The following is a 19,317-nucleotide window of genomic DNA, read 5'->3' as shown; positions in this document are numbered from 1 at the left end:
GGTGCTGGGGAATCGAACCTAGGGCCTCGGGTATACCCACTAGGTATATCCCCAGCCCCTATTTTTATTTTTTTTGGCCAGTCCTGGAGCTTGGACTCAGGGCCTGAGCAATGTCCCTGGTTTCTTTGTGCTCAAGCTTAGCACTCTGCCACTTGAGCCACTTCTGGCCGTTTTCCATATATGTGATGCTGGGGAATTGAACCCAGGGCTTCATGTATATGAGGCAAGCATTCTTGCCACTAGGCCATATCCCCAGCCCCGATGTCTTATTTTTTAAGTCTAACATAAGTAATATTTTACTTATGGCTAACTTCTTAGGTCATGTTTTTTCCTACTTATGTAAAAAGTAATACTTGGGTTGCAGCTACTTTCTATGTCAAGCTTTTCTTTTTTATGCAGTTTTGTCTATAATTTCCCTCACTTATAACTATACTTAATTGAAATATACATAGCTAGAATTAAAAAATAGATTTTTAAAAAAATAGATTTTAAAATTTTTTAAATAGATGGCTAAATTAAGTGAGATAATTCAACAAAAACATGTAACTTTATACTGGCCACATGGTGACTAATACATACATGTGATCCTTTGGTATTACCAAAGCTCATCAGATTTAGACCTTGGAAGAGAAAATCTAAGTAACCATAATGTAATGATCAATGTGATGTAATGTAACTCAATTCAATTGTTACAATTGTAATTGTAAATACAGTTAGTAGTAGTGTTGTATATGTTAAAAATTTTAGATCATTTAAAAATACCTACTTATTTTGCTTTTTATTTCATTAATCATTCTTTATATCAAATATCTCCAAAATATAACAATGATTGTTACTTTACTTTTTTAAATCTCTAAGCTAAGTTAATCAGGAAGGTTGCCATTTATTTATATAGTTTCATAGTATTAATGTCAACAATCTATATAGAGAATTTAGCATATTTCCTGTTATGACTTAAAGTATCTGTAAAATATTTTAAATGTGTATTAGTTGTTCTACTAATTTCCACACGAGAATAATCATCATCAGAAATGGAGAGGCATTGAGTAGATGTACAAACACTTATGCAGATGATGAGCCACCTACATCTGGAAATGAGGCTCATGGCACATGCTGATTATTCCTACCCTCCTATTATCTTTGTAAAGTATCTACCAAACATGCTAAGGCTTGCAAAGTATAATTACTTGGGTGCTATGCAGTTAAATTCAGCAGTTAAATTCAACGAGTGATTTTTCTTTTCCTGCTAAAAGTGACCACATTTATAATACATGCAATAATGACTCTGTGCCAGGTCATATGTTATAGTGGAAATGAAAATAACACTCAGTTTCAAATCCAATTACTTAGACATATTAATAAATACTACACCCCCCTAATACTGAATTATCTGTGTTATCAACATACCAATCACAAGAAGAATGACTTTCTACATATCCCTATGAAAATACTCATGGCTTTTTTTCATTTCAACTTATCTTAATTTATTGAACACAAATATTCCTTTTCTATATATCTCTAGCTACGAATTCTATAAAGCATGTGCCTTTAGACATGAAGACAGAGGTTATGCTTGGATTTTATTATTATTATTTGTATAGTAGCAAGGATAATACATACATATAGACTCATTTGTCAAATATAGTCTTTGACTTAGCTATCTCTACTTCATGTACTTCTGGTCTTTGTTTTCCACCTTCTGGTCCATGTTAAAAAACATATATATATCCCTCTCCTTATATGTGCTTTTATTCAACTATCTACTCAGATTTGGTGTTTGGAACCATGGAGAGGGCTTGTTTAAAAATAGATTTCAAACCTATAGGAGTCCTGTGAGTTTTACATTTTTACAAGCCCAGTGTTTCTTTTGAAAAGGGTCAGAATTCCAACCTAATGATTTCATTGGCTTCTTTTTTCTATGTTCAATGTACTCTTGTGCCTATTAAATGAATTACTCCTTGACTATAAATTCCTGAAAGTTGCCTGAGCTTCATAGTAACACACATTTAATGGGTTTCACAAGAGAACGTTTTGGTTGTGGCTCTCAAGGAAGGTTGGTAGTGTCTTTATGCTCTTGTTCAGAGATTTTGCATGTCCTCCAATAGGCTCACCGTGGTGGCTACTGCCTTTGCTGATTATGTAGAAATGGCAAGAAGTCTTTATGTGAAGAAAGCACTGAGGTCATCACAGTCTACCACTGTGTGTATGTGTGTGTATGTGTAAACATAAAACATGTCTCAGAGAACTGTCTCAAATACCTAGAAAATATTCCATTTGTAGCTATTTAATGAATTAATGAAATTTCATGATTTTCTAAAAATATCAGAATATAATCCTATAGTAGTTTTGAAAAAAAATAGCCTGGCATTTGTATTTCCAAAGTCTAGTAATTTAATAAAAAATAGAAAAGAATTCAGAAAGCATATCTCTCTTTATAAATAACTGATATTTACCTGATTTGCAAGCATTTAATTCCTACAGTGTTCTATAATTTATTAGGCCCATCTTTAGCACAGTTACTCATGCACTACATAAACATTCAAATTAACTGTGTTTTAATTATTTGCATTTGAAGTTATTAAGCAAAACTGAAAGTTATTTCACTTATGTATCTAAGAAATTGCAATTTACAAAGTGATTTAGATGAAAGCAATGATTCACGGTCCTCCTAATTCTTTCTTAAAACTTTATGCTTCATTTTTATTAGGGCTGTGTCTGCCACTTAATTGTGTAGTCCTAAAAGACTGACAGTATTTTTCAGAATAGAAACATCCTGTATTAGCACTAATGTTCATCCTAAAATAAATGAGAAAACATTCTCTGTTAAGTGGGACCACATTGGTTATGAGGTCTTTGTTTTCTTGCTCTCACATTTGGTTTGAAATTTTTGTTTAGAAAGAAGTGTGGGGCCCCAGGCAAACCACATACACCCTCTACTGGCTCTGTGGAGGTTGGTTTAGAGAAGCATCATTTGGAAGCATTGTTCCACTTATCCTATCAGGTTATGCTTGTTGAATATATTAGGATGTGAACTATACTGTTAGCAAGTTATTAAAATCAAATGTGGGCCCAAAGCCAACTACCTTGCCAACAGTGGATCCAGGATGGTTTTATGCCATCGATAGAAATCTACTGAGTTTTTATAAATAGCAAGTGTTCTACATCCACCGTGTCCTGTTAAATCTTCACAACAATCCTGTGAGATAAATATTGTGATGAATTAGAAAACAGAAATGAGAGGGGTTAACTAAGCCTGCCTAATGCATTGCACACAAGGCAGCAAAATCCCAACTCCTTATGTTTTTAGAGATTAAACACTTGAACATTACACTCTAATTTCAAAATAAAGACATATTTCAATAAAACCATGGCACATCCCAAATATAAAGAGAAACCCAAGAACCAAGCAATGTAAAAAGTGGATAAACTCATTGTATCAAGATTCTGATTTAAGAAAATGTGAGGCAATCTGACCATGATCTAAGCAAAGATATTGTTAGCCAAAAGGCAATTACTGTCTAGTGTCTACAAATAGTTCTGAATAACAAGTTATCCATAGGAATTAGGCTTCCTTTGTAATCATTCACTTGCATGTTGTACCATTTGAACCAGGGCTAATTGCCTTGTCATGAAAACTAAAGCTTTCAAAGAACATGGACTTGATCAGCATGAGATCATGAATGGCCAATGAAGATGAAAGCGAACCTTGTCTATTTTTAAGACTCACTCCTTTGGCAGCTTATTTTCTTCCAACTTCTACTATGAATTGTGGTATAGATCTCTTATTGTTGTTATTTAAGGCCAAAGATAATTTAATTTTTCCAGAGTTTGTAGTACACATCCATGGGATGACTTGAATCCTACTACTACTTACCTTCTCTCACCCCGACTTGATTTATTCTCTACAGTTTCATCTTTATCCTAAAAATTTGCTTCAACACACATACTTGCTTTTCAAGGTTATTACATATATCAAATAACAGTCACAATATTCACTGTACATATGTGAAAGTCTAACCAGCTAACTTGAAGGGAGTGGTGGGGTTGGATAGATGGGAGAAAAATGATGGAAGGGGTAAAACTAATCAAGATGTATTGATTGAAGTGATAAACTGAAATATCTTTGTCTAACTACTTGAAGATAATATAAAAAGAAAAACATTATGGTCAATGTTGAGGAGCTAAAACCCTCCATGTTCCTCCCAAGGTACCCTCATATATATGGCCTTACTATGATCCATAGTTCCTCAGCTCAAATATTTAGAAGTGAGCTATGACTTCCCCATTCTCTTCCTGCCTTTGTCTAACACTGAGGACTGGTAACTCTACAACATTTCTCTATTTTGCCAGCTTTTTTTCTTTACTTAAAAAAATATATCCGGGCTGGGGATATAGCCTAGCGGCAAGAGTGCCTGCCTCTGATACACAAGGCCCTAGGTTCGATTCCCCAGCACCACATATACAGAAAACGGCCAGAAGCGGCGCTGTGGCTCAAGTGGCAGAGTGCTAGCCTTGAGCGGGAAGAAGCCAGGGACAGTGCTCAGGCCCTGAGTCCAAGGCCCAGGACTGGCCAAAAAAAAAAAATATATATATATATATATATATATATATATATATATATATATATATATCCATATAAGCAGGCCCTGCCTATTTAGACAAAGCCTAACTATTCCCCTTTTAATGTTATTTCTGGTATTTCATTTTGGTATTGATTTGCATTTCTCTAATGACCATGATGTTGAGAATGATTCACATGCTTACTAGTGGTTTGTACATCATCTTTACCAAAAAGTTTACTTTATATTCATATTTTCATTGGTTTATTAGACTGTTTACTGTCTTAGAGGTCTTAAGATATTCTGGCTGTGAGTCCCTTATCAGATATGATTGAAAATATTGTTTTCCATTTTGTGGACAGCATCTTTACTTTGTTTTAATATTGTTTATGGCAGCCCAAACATGTTAGACTTTGAGGAATCCCAACTTATGTATTTTGTCTTTCGTTGCGTGGCCTTCTGATCATATTTAAATCACTGCCTGATATAAGGACATGAAGATTTATACCTAGGTTTTAAGAATTTTAAAACATTTCTTTTTTATTTAAGTTGGGTCAATTTTGAGTTAGTTTTGTGTCTCACTTATGAAGAAGGGAATCAAATATTGCTCTTTTGCACATGGATATCCAGTTGTTCTAGTACCCCTGATAGTAAAAATTTCCCCATTAAACTGTCATGATGTCTTTATAAAAAATCAATTAACCATTAGGGTAGTGTATTATTCTTAGACTTTCATTTCTATTTCATTGATTCATTTATCTACATTTCTGTCAGAACTTCAAAATCTTGTATATATAGTGAGTTTTTTACCCAGGAGTTATAATTTCTCTCACTTCGTTTTCTTTTAAATATTAGGTGTCTTTTTTTTAATGGATTGAGGACAAGTTTGTCAATTTCTGCAAAAAAATCTCACTAGAATTTGAATATTGCATTTAATCTGTAGATAAATTTCAGGACTATTATTACTAAAATATTAGTTTACTAATGAGTAAGTATACATTATCTTTCCATTTACTTAAACTGTATTTTTGGATTATTTATTGCTAATTGTTAGCTATTAACTGATATAGATAGATATAGATATCCTATTTAATAGGAGTAGATATACTTAGCCCTTTTTCCATAACTATTTTAATGATTATGTGGGTTTTGTACTTTCAATCAGTTAGTAAGGTCTTTTAAAAATATTAAAACGAAATATTTGCTTGTTTTAGTTCAAGTAGATGATGATAGAAGAAAAAGAATAACATTCAGGGATAAAGACAGACTTACTGCTTAGAGAATAAAGGAGAAAATTTTATAAATCTAACTGAAGAGCCTACTAATCATCTTTGGTGATATACCTATATTAGAATAGAAAAGACAATAAAATTCTAAGTATATTTGTTAAGCATTTACTACCTGCAAAATATCTTAGAAAAAATAATAGCTAATATTCATCAAATGTTCACTTGTTACTACGTAGCGATACCTACTCTCAACAAAATCCAAAGAAATGGCAGAGAGCTTCTTCAATTCCTTTCACTAAGGTTGAAGAACTCTGAAAACATCAATTGTGAAGCAAGGATATGTAGAATATATTTGCAAGCTTCTGGAATCTCTGTTACTTTCTAATTCTTTGCTGTTCTCAGTCCTCTTAGTTCTGTTGAAACAGAAATGTAAATGTGTTCCTCTTGGGATCAACAAAAATATGGGACTGCTAGGGAACTTAGCTTTGACTCTCTGTATGACTGCATCTTCATAAAGGAGGAGGGGAAATGCCTAGGAGTAAGAACCTTAAGAAACAACAAATGAAGTTTAGACAAAAGAAAATCAGGTAGAGGAAAATACTGTGGGCCGAAACCAAGACTCACCCATAAATCTGGGTGACCTTTATTCTATACATATATTTCGTAGCATATTTGTACTATTTATATTGAAACTTGATAAGGAGGAAAAGATGAGATAACTATGTAATTAAACAAATGCCCTACATATAAAGCAAACATGCATCAATACATTCAAATATGATTTATTTCTTATTAGAAAATATAGTTTAAATTCCTGGCAGTCCCTGTAAACATGGAGGCAGGCCTCCAAGGAAATACATATGTACATATATATATATATATATGTATATATATATATATTTGTTTTTACAAACTTTTACTTATAAGAGTATTTTAAGTATTGCTGAGTTTAAGAATCAGGCTCTAATTTCAATAGATTGGATTCCAAAGATCGGATGCTTCTCTACCTGGAAATTACACATTAAAGGAAATGTGGCTACCATGTGATTGAGGAGAGACTCTGATGTTAAAATAAACTGAACTTTAAATTTTATTTTAAAAAAACAACTATAGACACACTACACATATCTCAACAGTCCAAGACAAATTTGTGTTAAACAATAACAGGAAGTATATATGTTAAGGACACTCTCTTTGTCCTTCTACCTTGCATTCTTTTCCTATTCTGTGAAAATACCAGTAGTATTTTGGATTTTTCAACTTCTTGTGTGCTTCATTTCCATTCTGAACTCATGCATACTTAAACTGAAGGTATACAGTTGATCTTCTTTTACTATTAGTTATCTTTTAACGAAAGTTATTTCACATTTTAGCTGTCAGAAACGTTTAGTATTTTTTAGCAAAAAACATTTCCCTTTTTCCTAGACCCTAAAGCATATAGTCTACTATTGAATTCTTCAAGTTTCCCTCTATAAATTTTTCATAAAAATCCGAATTCTTTAATATTAAATGTTATTAGTAGACAAAGACTTAGTTTAAACGTCTCAGTATCAGCTCAGATATTTTCTAATTTTCAGGGATGTCAATTTAATCCTTTTTTGTTCAAGGATATAACTTATCATTAATAATAATGCTTGCTTAACTGTATTTTATCTTCTATTTTAGTGGCTCATTGCTCCTGTATCTAGCATAACAACTTTTACATTTTCATTCATATTTTCTTGAGATTTCTATTTTCAACTTATTAAAGATTTTTCAAAGATTATTTAGTAGTGAAATATCCTCCAAAGATTGCTTTAACTTTTCTGTTCTTACTTTTACTTTCTATAATGAAAACCTATTAATGAAAAATAGTGCTAGTTAAAAATACTGACTCTCAAGTTGAGTAAAGATTTTACATCACATATATTTTGGGGATGGTGGGGGTGAAGTGCAACAGTTCTCAGATTTTTCTATTACTATAAAAACTCTGCAAATCTCTTCCTATCCTCTCTTCTGTATTTCTGGTTTTGCACAGCAATCTATCTGTGAGCTTATATGTCTTCTTAGAAATAACAGCCTTACGTTGGAAAATGAGCACTTAGGAAATATTCAACCATTTGTGATCACACATTAGTGCATTTCTCAACTATTCTAGGCAGATTGAGAAAATCAGGGAAATCTCTTACCTCTCGAAGGACGTAAGACAATGCACATCACCAATAAAGCAAGCCCAGCCGAGGTAGCAACTCCAAACACAATCTTTATCCACGTCTACATAAAATATAGAAAGTTAGGCATCTACACATTTCCTGTTAAATAAACAGCCCAAATTGCAAGATTTTGTTTACACGTAAACCTTATTTCTCCTTCCCCATAAAGCTTTTGATTGTTGTCCACTGATCTGGTGATAATTACTGGAATTCTTTCAGCTCAAATATTCCAGGACAAATATTTCTACAGTACATTTAGAACAATTTCCCAATCCTAACCCGATCCAGGAAGTAAACGCATACAAATCTTCACTTTCTAAATAACAGAAAACTTTGTTTTTACTTAATCTAGCCAACCTCCATTTTGTTAAGTCACCACCTGAGGCTGCAAATACTAACCTTCATTCTTCCAGATGTTTTCAAATGTTAGCTAATCTTGACTGCAGAACGTGGGTCACTAGAGTTGTGAAAACGTTGCAAAGAAACAAGTCTGTTCTCTGAGTTGGAAGCTGAAGTCAGGACAAGAGTTTTTTCTTTCCACGGACTTTTGAATACCGTGCCAAATTTCAAAAGATTTCTGTAAAATTAGAAACAGATTTTGGGGGCGTTCTTGGCCTTGAAATGAACTGTGAGTGGCTCAAGGGAAGTTTTAAAGCTTTCTCATCTCTATAAATCCAACACCAACTTTTGCCTATGTTGACATACAACGTTTTTTATTTTGTTATTTTTTTTGCTCAAGTTTACTTCATTTTTTTCTAGCAATTATTCATGGATTGTTTTGGTTACACAGTAGGTTTTGTACAATCTTTTTATTTACAACACAAAGATGAATTTTTAACAATTTCCTGATCTGCACATCATACATATATCTAACTTTTAACATAGGAAAGACATTAAAACTACATAAGGTTTTCTCAGAACTACAACATATAACTGCACATTTCCTTCCACTGGGAGATTATGAGGCACTGCTGACAGAAATGTTTTTCTTTCAGCACAATTTCTTTGTCCATATAGCACCATATGCACTTTCAGTAAATACAGAAGTTTAAAAATTCAACTGTCTAAACCCACGGCTGCTTTACTTTAAAGAAATAAAATGCCATCTGGTGAAATTTAGTATGGGTTAGGTGTGTTTGCACAGGCTAGAAAGATGGAAAGATCAGGAAGAATAATTTAGCAGCAGACCTTTGGAAGAATGGAAAAGGCTTTGCAAGAGCTGTATTTTTTTCTTTCTTCCCAGCATATCTTCTGAGAAAGGAGAACACTTAGTTATTATAAAGACATCAAAATAAATTTAAATTCAAAAACAGCTGAAAAGACTAGTTTGTCGTATACTTTCATTTTTTCTTAGTCTATATAATCCTAAAGTGATTGGTCAACCTGACAGATCAATAAAATGGTTGACTGAGTTGACACTAATACTCCCCCCACACACACCCCCATAACACACACACATACACACAAACACTACAGAGTTTCTTGTAATATTTTGGGTGGTTCAATACAGTTCTTTTGGACAGCCTCTCTGATTCCCTGTGAATACAGTTTTTAATCTATGGTGTCTTTAGCTTTTCCACTAAAGATGTTTTCTTTGAAAGTTTATTATTCTCAATCTAAGAGAAACTTCATGATAACCTTTCAAAGATTATTGGTGAGAGATATCGAGGATATGTTACCAAAATCTGTAGTTATTTGCTTTAGTCAATTGGTCTAGGTAACACAGGAAGCTTTCTCCAGCACAAACCAGGACAGTGGCTTGCAAACATCCTTTCAGATATTTTCCAGACATCTTTCCCTGAATTCCAGTCTTGTGAAAATTCTGTTGAGGAAAATGAGTCATTAAGCACTTACTGGCAGAGAAATGTATCCGAAGCAGCTTCTGGAAGAGCCGCCCTGCTGTGCAGTGAGTAGGCCCCTTCCTTACATGCTGTAGAGATCATTAAGAATAATTTATGAGGAATGCCATATACTTGCAGGTTATCTCCATGTGATTATGATACCCTCAAATCCAAGATACACATCATCATCTTGCTCCCAAAGGAGCTTCGCCCATGTGGAGCCTCTCAGATTGATGGCCTTCTTTGGAACATGTACCCAGTGTGTTCTCAGAAATTCTGTGTCAGCCTGCCAAAGCCCCAAAGTCTACAAGTACTTTTTAGTGAGTGATTTTCAAGACCTCACATTCTGGAAAGAAACTGAATGCAATAAATGGTTAGGGTGTAATTAAAATGCATGCTGTTAGCTTTAGCAATTAAAAATGTGCTGACATGTGACTGGTGTGAGTGCCACTTAAGTGTCCACAGCTGAGTGTGGGTGTCCTCAAGGGATTCGCTTGACATGCTTAATAGAGAAATTGGGGTGCATGAGGGAGGACATATTTAAGCTGAAACTGTTAGTAAGAGGGAAATTACGAGCAGGGAATATGTTTATTTTTGTTTATTTTTTCCTTGGGTATTTGGTGGAGTCAATCTGCAGCTTCTGGAAAATTCTTGTTGGTATAAACTATATTAGGAAAAATAAGCCTGATTACAGAAATCAAGAGCTTCTTCCTATAATTTTATGGATTGAGGTATATTGTGTACAGTAAGATTACGTATTTCCCTACATTTCCTTACCTTTGTGCTGTCAAATTGAAATGCTTTTGCTAGGATTTATTGTTTTTGTGCTGAACATGAAGAAAATGGAGTTCTATTCTTGTTTAAACAGCTACTTAACATCCAGTCAACATGTTGTTGAGAAGACAAAAAGGAATGAGAAAGTCTGTATGTTTGAGGAGCAGACATTCTTGTACAAGTCTGGCATATATCCTTGCAGTTCTGCTTCCTTGTGTTTAGTGGAGTTCTTTAGTGGAGTTCTTGCTGAGAATATTTTTCAGGCTTGATTGATTAGCAATTTCTGCATGGACATGAGGTTAGGGGCAGAATGGACACAAAAGAAAGGCATGCAATCCTGAATTGAAATCTAGGCTTGCTAGATTTGCCACTACTCGATGGTTACTAAAACATTAAGGATCACTTTGATCCCTAAGAACAAGGATGAAGATAACAGGGTCTTATCAACCAAGATCTATCCTAAAGAGCTACCTAATAAAGCTTTAATTTAGACTATTGATGTCATTAGGTAAGTAAGTTATAACATGAATCTTTAGGTTATAAGCAGCTGAAACACTTGGCTTTTAACAATTGCTATGTCTTTTTAAAGCATGATTTTGATATTTTATATTTTGAGGCTGAAATATCCCCCAAAGGCTCTGTACCCAGCTGGTGGAAATATTGGGAAGTGGTAGAAATTGGAAAGGAGGCCTCACTGGAGGAAGGAAGTAGATTACTAGGGAGTATCCTTTGTGTATTGGGACCCTGGCTGCTGCTTTCCTTTTGCTTGCTGTTCAATGTTATTTGAGAAGCTTTGCTGCAACACATACTATGGCCACAATACTGTCACTACAGCCTGGAATCAAGGCAGCCATCCAACAAAGGACTGAAATTTCAAGTACATTGTCACAGTGATGAAATGCTAAGACAGATATGTATGTTTTCTCAGAAAACATATTCAACTTTACATTCCTACAGTATAAAAGTAAGACTCATATTGTGAGGAGAAATAAGGATGTTATATTTTGAATTGGGGGCTTGAAAGATAAACACATTTCATTTATTAAATGACAGCTTTTTAAGAACAGCTATAAATAAGAAGTAGGAAATAAAACCAGAGTCAACAGAAACCTCTTTAAATTGAGAATTTACTCCTAAAAAACAATGGGAGAGCACTTGCCAATCATACACAAGGTAACCCAATCAAAATTCAAAAGGCATATAATTCCTGAACATACGTAAAAATGATTTAATAAATTATTTCCAATTTGCACTCAAGTTCTTAAAAAATTATATAACTAGTTCAAGATTCTAATAGAACCCATTTTTAATATACTATATGCTTTCTTTGTCGTATTCTTAAATTGTATTCTAAAGTAATGCTTTGTTTTGTTTTTTAATTTATTGACATCTCATTGCTTTTCTAGTGAGAGACAATTTAGAGTGTGGTGACAGAACTATAGTTAGAGCGTGCATGATGCCCATAACTCCAGTGTGCATTATTACTCATGCTTCAAAGGAACATAGTCTTATTCTACAAAGAATTTAGGAAAGTCAATCTAGAAATATTTCTGAGGTCTTAAAGGTTATGGTAATAATGACATAGATATAGATCTGGAAAAAGTGGCATAAGATATCAATGAAAAATGATAGCACATAAACTCGTTTTAGTTCCTGCTCTAATGTCTGAAACCACAGTTGTTATGTAAAGAAAAATAAGAAGCAACATGTCTCCCAATTTATAATTGGTACTCAGTACTTTCATAAATGTCATAATTATATGTCTGTGGTTCAGTATCCTATCATAATTAGAGCAAGTTCTCCTTGAGGCAAAGAGAGTTGACTACCAAAACTAGATCAAAGATTCAGAAGATAATTCATTATCTTAAATTACATCTCCTTTATCCTTAAAAATCATTATCCTGGTTCTAAGGTGTTTCTATTCTTGCTAAATCATCTGTTCCAATGATGCTTATATTATCTTCTCCAATGATAATATTTAATAAACATTATTTTCTGAAGAAAAACATGAATGAAGAAATTTGATAAAATGTAAATAAATAGATGAAAAAAATAATACAAGGGAAGCAGAATAAAAGACTATGGGGCAATCCTGATATTGATGTAGAATTTTTTTTAAGTTTGATTTTTTTCAAAAGCCACTTTCGGTAACAGGCTATGAAAAAATTAGTATTAAAAATAATTTGTGATATACAATTTATATGTTAATTTGGCTGACTTGAAGAAGGTCCAGAGAGCTGGATAATTATTCTTAGTGAATCAATAAAGGTGTTTAAGGAAGAAATTAGCCTCCAGATTTGACTGAGAGAACACAGCCCTTACTAAAGTGCAAAGACAGTATTTGATCTCTGCAGAGTCTGACTAGAGCAAAAGGGCAAGTGATATTTTTTTCTTGAACTGAAACATCTATATTTTTCTGCCCTATCATCTCAATTTTTGGACCTCTAGACTCTAGAACTTCATAACAAGACTATCCCCTGCTCTCAGCCTTCTTAATTATACTTATCAATTCCCATAACTCTTTCCTTCTTCCCTTCCCCATTCTCCCTCCTTTCCTTTCCTTCCCTCCCTTGTCCTCTTCTTTTCTCTTCTTGCATGTTTTCTCTCACATGTAGAATCTTGATCAATTAGTATAAGCAAATAAGCAAAAAGACATGACCCCAGAGAGAGGACTATTTGGAGAAAAGGCTAGTGGGAGGTTGAGAGGCAGATAAGGGAGAATGATATGAGTGAAGATAATCAAATTATATTGTATACTTGTGTGGAAATGTCATAATGAGACCTATCATTTAGAACCATAGAAAAGGCCATAGATAACCGAGAGGAAAGAGTCATATAGAAAGAATTACTCAAAACTTGAATGAAAATAAACCTTCTGGGTCAAAAAAATGATTCAACAAAATATGAGGGTCCCATAAAATGTGAGAAAAATATATCTACAAATCTCCTTGTGAAAATCCAGAATCAATTAATAAGAAAGAGCAAGGTCTCCACAAAAGAAGCAGGAATTAGACTTAAGAGAACCCACTTATTCCTGATTAGATGGTATAAAACATAAAATGTTTTCAAAGTTCTGAAACAAAATGCTAATCAAACTTGAATATGCTCAGCCAAGATACTGTCAAACTTGGTGACAGAATAAAAGTATTTTTAGATTTGTGATAATTCAGAAAATATATTCACCAAGCATCCTATTTTATCAGGAAACTATAACAACTGTATTTCAACAAATGAAGAAATGAGATGCTGTAGCCATCACTCTAGATGACAAATGATGTTAGCTGCATTGTTCAAGCACCTTCCTCCAACCATTTCTGAAGTCACATGCATTTTTTGAATAATGTTTTTCTAGATGTGGGTTGTATTTCCTGCCATTAGTACTCAAACATTCTCCACAGAATTATAGTATGTAAATTGGAATAAAAGGGAAAACAATCATGATCTAAACAAACCACTTTCCTCAAAAGCAAAGTTTAAGTAATTATAACCACTTAAACTGTCAATAGGTTTAAACATTTTTTATTCACCAGGGAAAATTACAAAGTATTCTGTAGTTATGGATGTATTCTCTCAATAAATATGAATACAATGATAATCTAACGATGCTTGAATGTGAAAGGAAGTGAAGAAAGGAGGCAGAGGGTAGGGAAGATCAGATCTCCAGCTGTTAAAGCAAGAAGTCAAGCAAATCACCTGCTATGAATTAATAAGAATCATGGGTACCCAAAAATGGCTCCTGCCAGTCATCTTCAGCTGGCATTGAGGACACATTGTAAGGGGGCAGGAGATACTTACATAGACTGAATTACAAAAGACACATAAAATTTACATAATTTCACGAGTTAATAAGTCTATACACTCATGATAAATACTAGTTTTGCTCTCCAGTACTAGTTCTACTCTTATAGTCTTATACTACTTGTATTGGGCTCCCTAGCCCTCTTTTAGGAACATTTATAGCAGAGGAGAAAAATGAGGGAGGGGGTAACAAGTTTGACAAGAAGTGTACTCATTACCTTACGTATGTAACTGTAATCCCTCTGTACATCACCTTGACAATAAAATTAAGTTAAAAAAAATTTTAAATACGAGTAACAGTTCACACAAGCAAGTTAACACATTCATATAAGTTAAAAAGGCAAAAGTAAAAATACTAAACCGTCCCAGAAATCAAAGAAGTGTGGAAAAAACATACCAAGAGAAGACATGTTTTATGTGTTGGATAAGCTGAGATTAAAGATGTGGACGATCAACAGTGGACCACAGAGAATTGGCACTTTTCTGATCAGGTGAGGTAGAAGAATGAATGAGAACTTCTGAAGCACAATTTAGGAGTAAATATCAAGCCACTTACATCCCTTGACATAGTAGCTCTGCTTTTAGGGACATGCTTTGAAGATAACATTAAATACATAGAAAGGGGCATGAAAACAAGAATAATTGTTGAAACCTTGTTTACAATACTCAGATATGAAAATGTAGAGTCAGGCACTAATGACTCACACCTACAATCCTAGCTACTTAAGGAGGACTGTGATTCAATACCAGCCTAGACAGAATAGATACAAGGCTTCATCTTCAATTAACAGCAAAATGCCAGACAGGAGGTATATATCTCAAGTAGTAAAGTGACAGCGGAGCAAGAGTATAAGGCCCTGAGTTTAAGCCCTGTACCAGCACTAACTAACTATATAAATAAAAAGCAAAAACACGAAAAAGTAATTATGACCTAAGAGCTTACACAACTTTTATCTGCATGTTCATAGTCTTTCTAGGGGGGTTATAAAACACTACAGGACAGACTGAGAGCATGGCTTAAGTGGTAGTGCTTGCCAAGCAAACTCAAGGTCCTGAGTTCAAACCCTAGAAACACACACACACACACACGCACACGCACACATGCACACACATATGTACACTTATACACAGAAATACTCAAACTATGACCACAGTAGTCTTTCATCTTTGCTTAAATACCACTTCCTCAATTAGGTTCAAGTACCCATTTAAAACTTAGGTCCCTTGGGTGTTGGGATTATAGTTCAATGATTCAGTACTTACACCCTGACTTCAATCCATAACACTATAAGAAATATAAATTAAAATAAAATAGACCACTCTTAGATAGCACTTTTTCTTACTCTTTTATTTTTTTTCCACAGACTTTCCCAATGCTCCATAACATTTCCTATGCAATGGGTTGTGGCTTCTTGCCCCTTGACCCATTTTGTGACTCTGAGGAAAGGTATTTCTCTGCCTGAATGAGCAAAGAAAAGAGGGTGATGTACAGGGCAACCTTCTTCTGCTTCCTTTTTTGGTCCAGCCAAGATAATACTAACAGGGAACATGTCTAGGCATAGTCAGTAAAGGGTCAAGTTTACTTCTGTGAAGCAACCAGATATCAGGTATTATAATCTAACAATGGTCATTTAATCCCTTTGCTACTGCATCATGGTGCTTTTCAACATGAATTGCAAAGATTTTTTTTTTTTTTAGAATGTGGAGTATTAGTAATAGGAGACTTTACTGCAGCTATTCAATTATTTTTCCCTGAGAACTGAGGAAAGATTACCAGCTATTATGAGAAGTATCTTTTTTATGGGTAAGTAAAGTGAGAATTATTTGAACATATTTCCTTTCTATAGCATTTTAATTTGGAAAATTTCAGACAATACATAGTCTAAATACTATTTCTCATTGTCATTTTATCAATTTGTTCTTTGTAAAAAATTAGAACAGAGACATATTTTTATTTAATTTTAAAAATAATCATTTGACTAAATTCTAGAGATCATAGAAATCTAGAAAAGTATTTTTTTTGGGGGGGGGGGCCAGTGCTGGGCCTTGGACTCAGGGCCTGAGCACTGTCCCTGGCTTCCTTTTGCTCAAGGCTAGCACTCTGCCACTTGAGCCACAGCGCCACTTCTGGCCATTTTCTGTATATGTGGTGCTGGGGAATCAAACCCAGGGCCTCATGTATACGAGGCAAGCTCTCTTGCCACTAGGCCATATCCCCAGCCCCTAGAAAAGTATTTGTAGAAATCAAAAGTACTAAAAAAGTAATAATCAGTATATGTCTAGGATAGTCCTAGTAGAGGATCACAATAGCTCAATAGCTCATATGATTATATAAGGTGATGCTAAGTGTAATGAACTCTAAGATATGGAAACAGAAGGTTTTTCATTGTTGTTATTTTTAATGCATTGAGTTCTTAGCTATAGGAATGTACACAACTGGAGAGATAAGAAGATTTCAATAAGGAATTAAAAGTTAGAGTTAGGTGATAATTCTAAAGAAGAAAATTAGAATTACATATTTAAATAAATAAATAAATACACACATAGATGATGTCAAGATTTCTAGAATTGTACCACCTACTATCATGGTTACTAGCCACATTGTATACTTAGCAATTGAAATGTGGCTTGTGCAGAACTTAATGTGGTAGCACATATGTTACCCTAGTATGTTACCCTGGCAAACTCAAGTTTGAGGTCTATCTGTTAAAAAGGTTAGCAAGGATCTCATCTCAACAAACAAGCTAGATGTGGCGGTACACTGGTTTTTTGGGGTTTTTTTTTTGGCCAGTCCTGGGCCTTGGACTTGGCCTGAGCACCGTCCCTGGCTTCTTTTTTGCTCAAAGCTAGCACTCTGCCACTTGAGCCACAGCACCACTTCTGGCCATTTTCTGTATATGTGGTGCTGGGGAATTGAACCCAGGGCCTCATGTATATGAGGCAAGCACTCTTGCCACTAGGCCATATCCCCAGGCCGGGTACACTGTTTTAAACAAAGATATGCAAGAAGTGTAAATAGGATTGTACTCTGAAGCCATAGAACCAAAGCTAATCAACTCTATAAAAACAATAACTAAAGTTAAAACCTTTGGAAGTAGCACTCCACCGATGAAGAGCATTATATGTGTGAAGTCATCTAGCAAGCCTGGCACTCTGAATTCAAACGCCAGTACAAGTGCCAAGAATACACAATCATTTTCTAATTCTTAAAAAAAAATAAAGCATAACATTTTTTTAATAATTGTTACATTGATATCATATCTTTTTGAAATGTTTTACTATACTGAGTTAAATGAGTTTTTAAATTTAATTTATGTCTTTAATAAAGTTTAAAACCTTCAGTTGACTATGTATAATTGACTATAGAGTTGGTCTAGCAGAATGTCTTACAAAACCTCCAATAATATAGATCAAACTCAGAGTTTCATGAGTACTAGGAAATGATCTAGAACTGAACTATAACCTCTGCTATAGGATAATATGAAAGGCTTATAAACATATCATTATCTTAGGCCACAGCATCAGGCAGAGTAGAAGGAGCCACAAAAAGAGGAGTCTAGAACCTATCTCTTTTGTATTCTCAGAAACTTATGTTTAACCTTCCTGTAATGATACCCAAAAATATTTTCCCATAGTTCTTGTAAGATTGTATTACAAAACTTACAAATTGCTGCAGACAAGATAGCCTAAATATGAGGAATTTATTTTCTTCTCACCATTTCTAAAGCTGGTAATCAAACCTGGAGACTGAAAATCCAATATGGTTGGATTCTGTGAGCATTCTCTTTCTAAGCGTTCAGATGACTCCTGGTTGACTTCTGGTTGTGTTTCCATATAGTAGTGGGCTGGGGTAACATCTGATCACTCTTATTAGAAAAACCCTAACCCATTATAAGGACTCTAGACTTATGGTCTCATTTGAACCTATTTTCTTCCCTAAGGCTTCACCTCCATCTATTTATCTGTCTTTCTGTTTTGTCTATCTATCTATCTATCTATCTGTCTATCTATCTATCTATCTATCTATCTATCTATCTATCTATCTATCTATCTATGAGAGAGAGAGAGAGAAGAAAGGTAGTTCATTGTAGAGATCAGGTTAATACCTGGGTCATACAGCTAGTTTGCTCACTGGTAGAGTGGAAATAAATACCAGAAGTATTCAAAATTCACTGTACATTCTTCTAGTGTCTCTCTGAAGCAAAAGGGTTTGCTATATTCAAATTAAAAACCATTTTGACTAATTTTAAACCTTTTCTTCAGGACTTGAAAACTATATTCATCACAATTCAGTGATCAGCTTGGGTAGACTAGGAAACAGCTGGAGCCCAATGAGTAAATCCTTGGGTTTCATGAAACTGCAATTCCATATGCCCAGGAATTTGGCTACACGTGGCACTGGATGATGATCAAGCAGAAATATGAGTCATATTTAGGGTAAAAATAAGATAATGCAAATAAATTACTTCTATTTGTTTCTATCACCAACTGTGCTGTACTTTTGTATTTATTTTATATATTGCCATCAATTTCATGCCAGCCATGCTTTTTCTCAGCTCACGGTTTTATTTCAGCTTCATCCAGAACCACTCATCCCTTCCATTCTGACTGCCAGTGACCAAGTCCAGATTCTCATTACCTCAGCCAGAATGATTGCATCCAGCTCCTTCCTTAATCTTTTGCCTTCCAATTTTTTTTCCTCTTCAATTTATGATTTAGACTGTTAACTCCTTGTAGGTCATCTTTTCCAAAACATGTCATTTCCCCTCTCACAAAACCAGAATAACAAGAAACATGTCATTTTCTTTCCCTAAAACATGTCATTTCTTTGCTCAAAGAAACTAGAATGACATCATATTGTCCAGACAGTATGGCAAGCTCAGACACAGTATGGCATGCCATCAAATCCAGACACAGTATGGCA

The 19,317-nt window shown here is 34.3% G+C and overlaps 1 protein-coding gene across 3 annotated transcripts in view; it reads right to left on the bottom strand.

The window, feature by feature from the left end:
- LOC125350615 (fibroblast activation protein alpha) overlaps positions 1-9,906 on the bottom strand; it is a 72,547-nt gene extending 62,641 nt beyond the window's left edge. The window contains exons 1-3 of one of the 3 annotated variants that reach the window (XM_048345325.1): positions 9,835-9,906; positions 8,380-8,557; positions 7,957-8,041 (exon numbers count right to left, since the gene is read on the bottom strand). In XM_048345325.1, the coding sequence (XP_048201282.1) occupies positions 7,957-8,041; positions 8,380-8,385 (91 nt within the window). In that variant the 5' untranslated portion in view covers positions 8,386-8,557; positions 9,835-9,906. Of the gene's footprint in view, positions 1-7,956; positions 8,042-8,379; positions 8,615-9,834 lie in introns of those variants that run through there. The other 2 variants (XM_048345326.1, XM_048345324.1) reach the window with 2 other exon arrangements.
- Between the last annotated feature and the right edge of the window lie 9,411 nt (positions 9,907-19,317).

This window comes from Perognathus longimembris, chromosome 4, assembly GCF_023159225.1.
Source record: "Perognathus longimembris pacificus isolate PPM17 chromosome 4, ASM2315922v1, whole genome shotgun sequence".
NCBI classification, from domain to species: domain Eukaryota; kingdom Metazoa; phylum Chordata; class Mammalia; order Rodentia; family Heteromyidae; genus Perognathus; species Perognathus longimembris.
The sequence above is the reverse complement of the archived record's forward strand: the minus strand, read 5'-3'. Positions and strand labels throughout refer to the sequence as shown.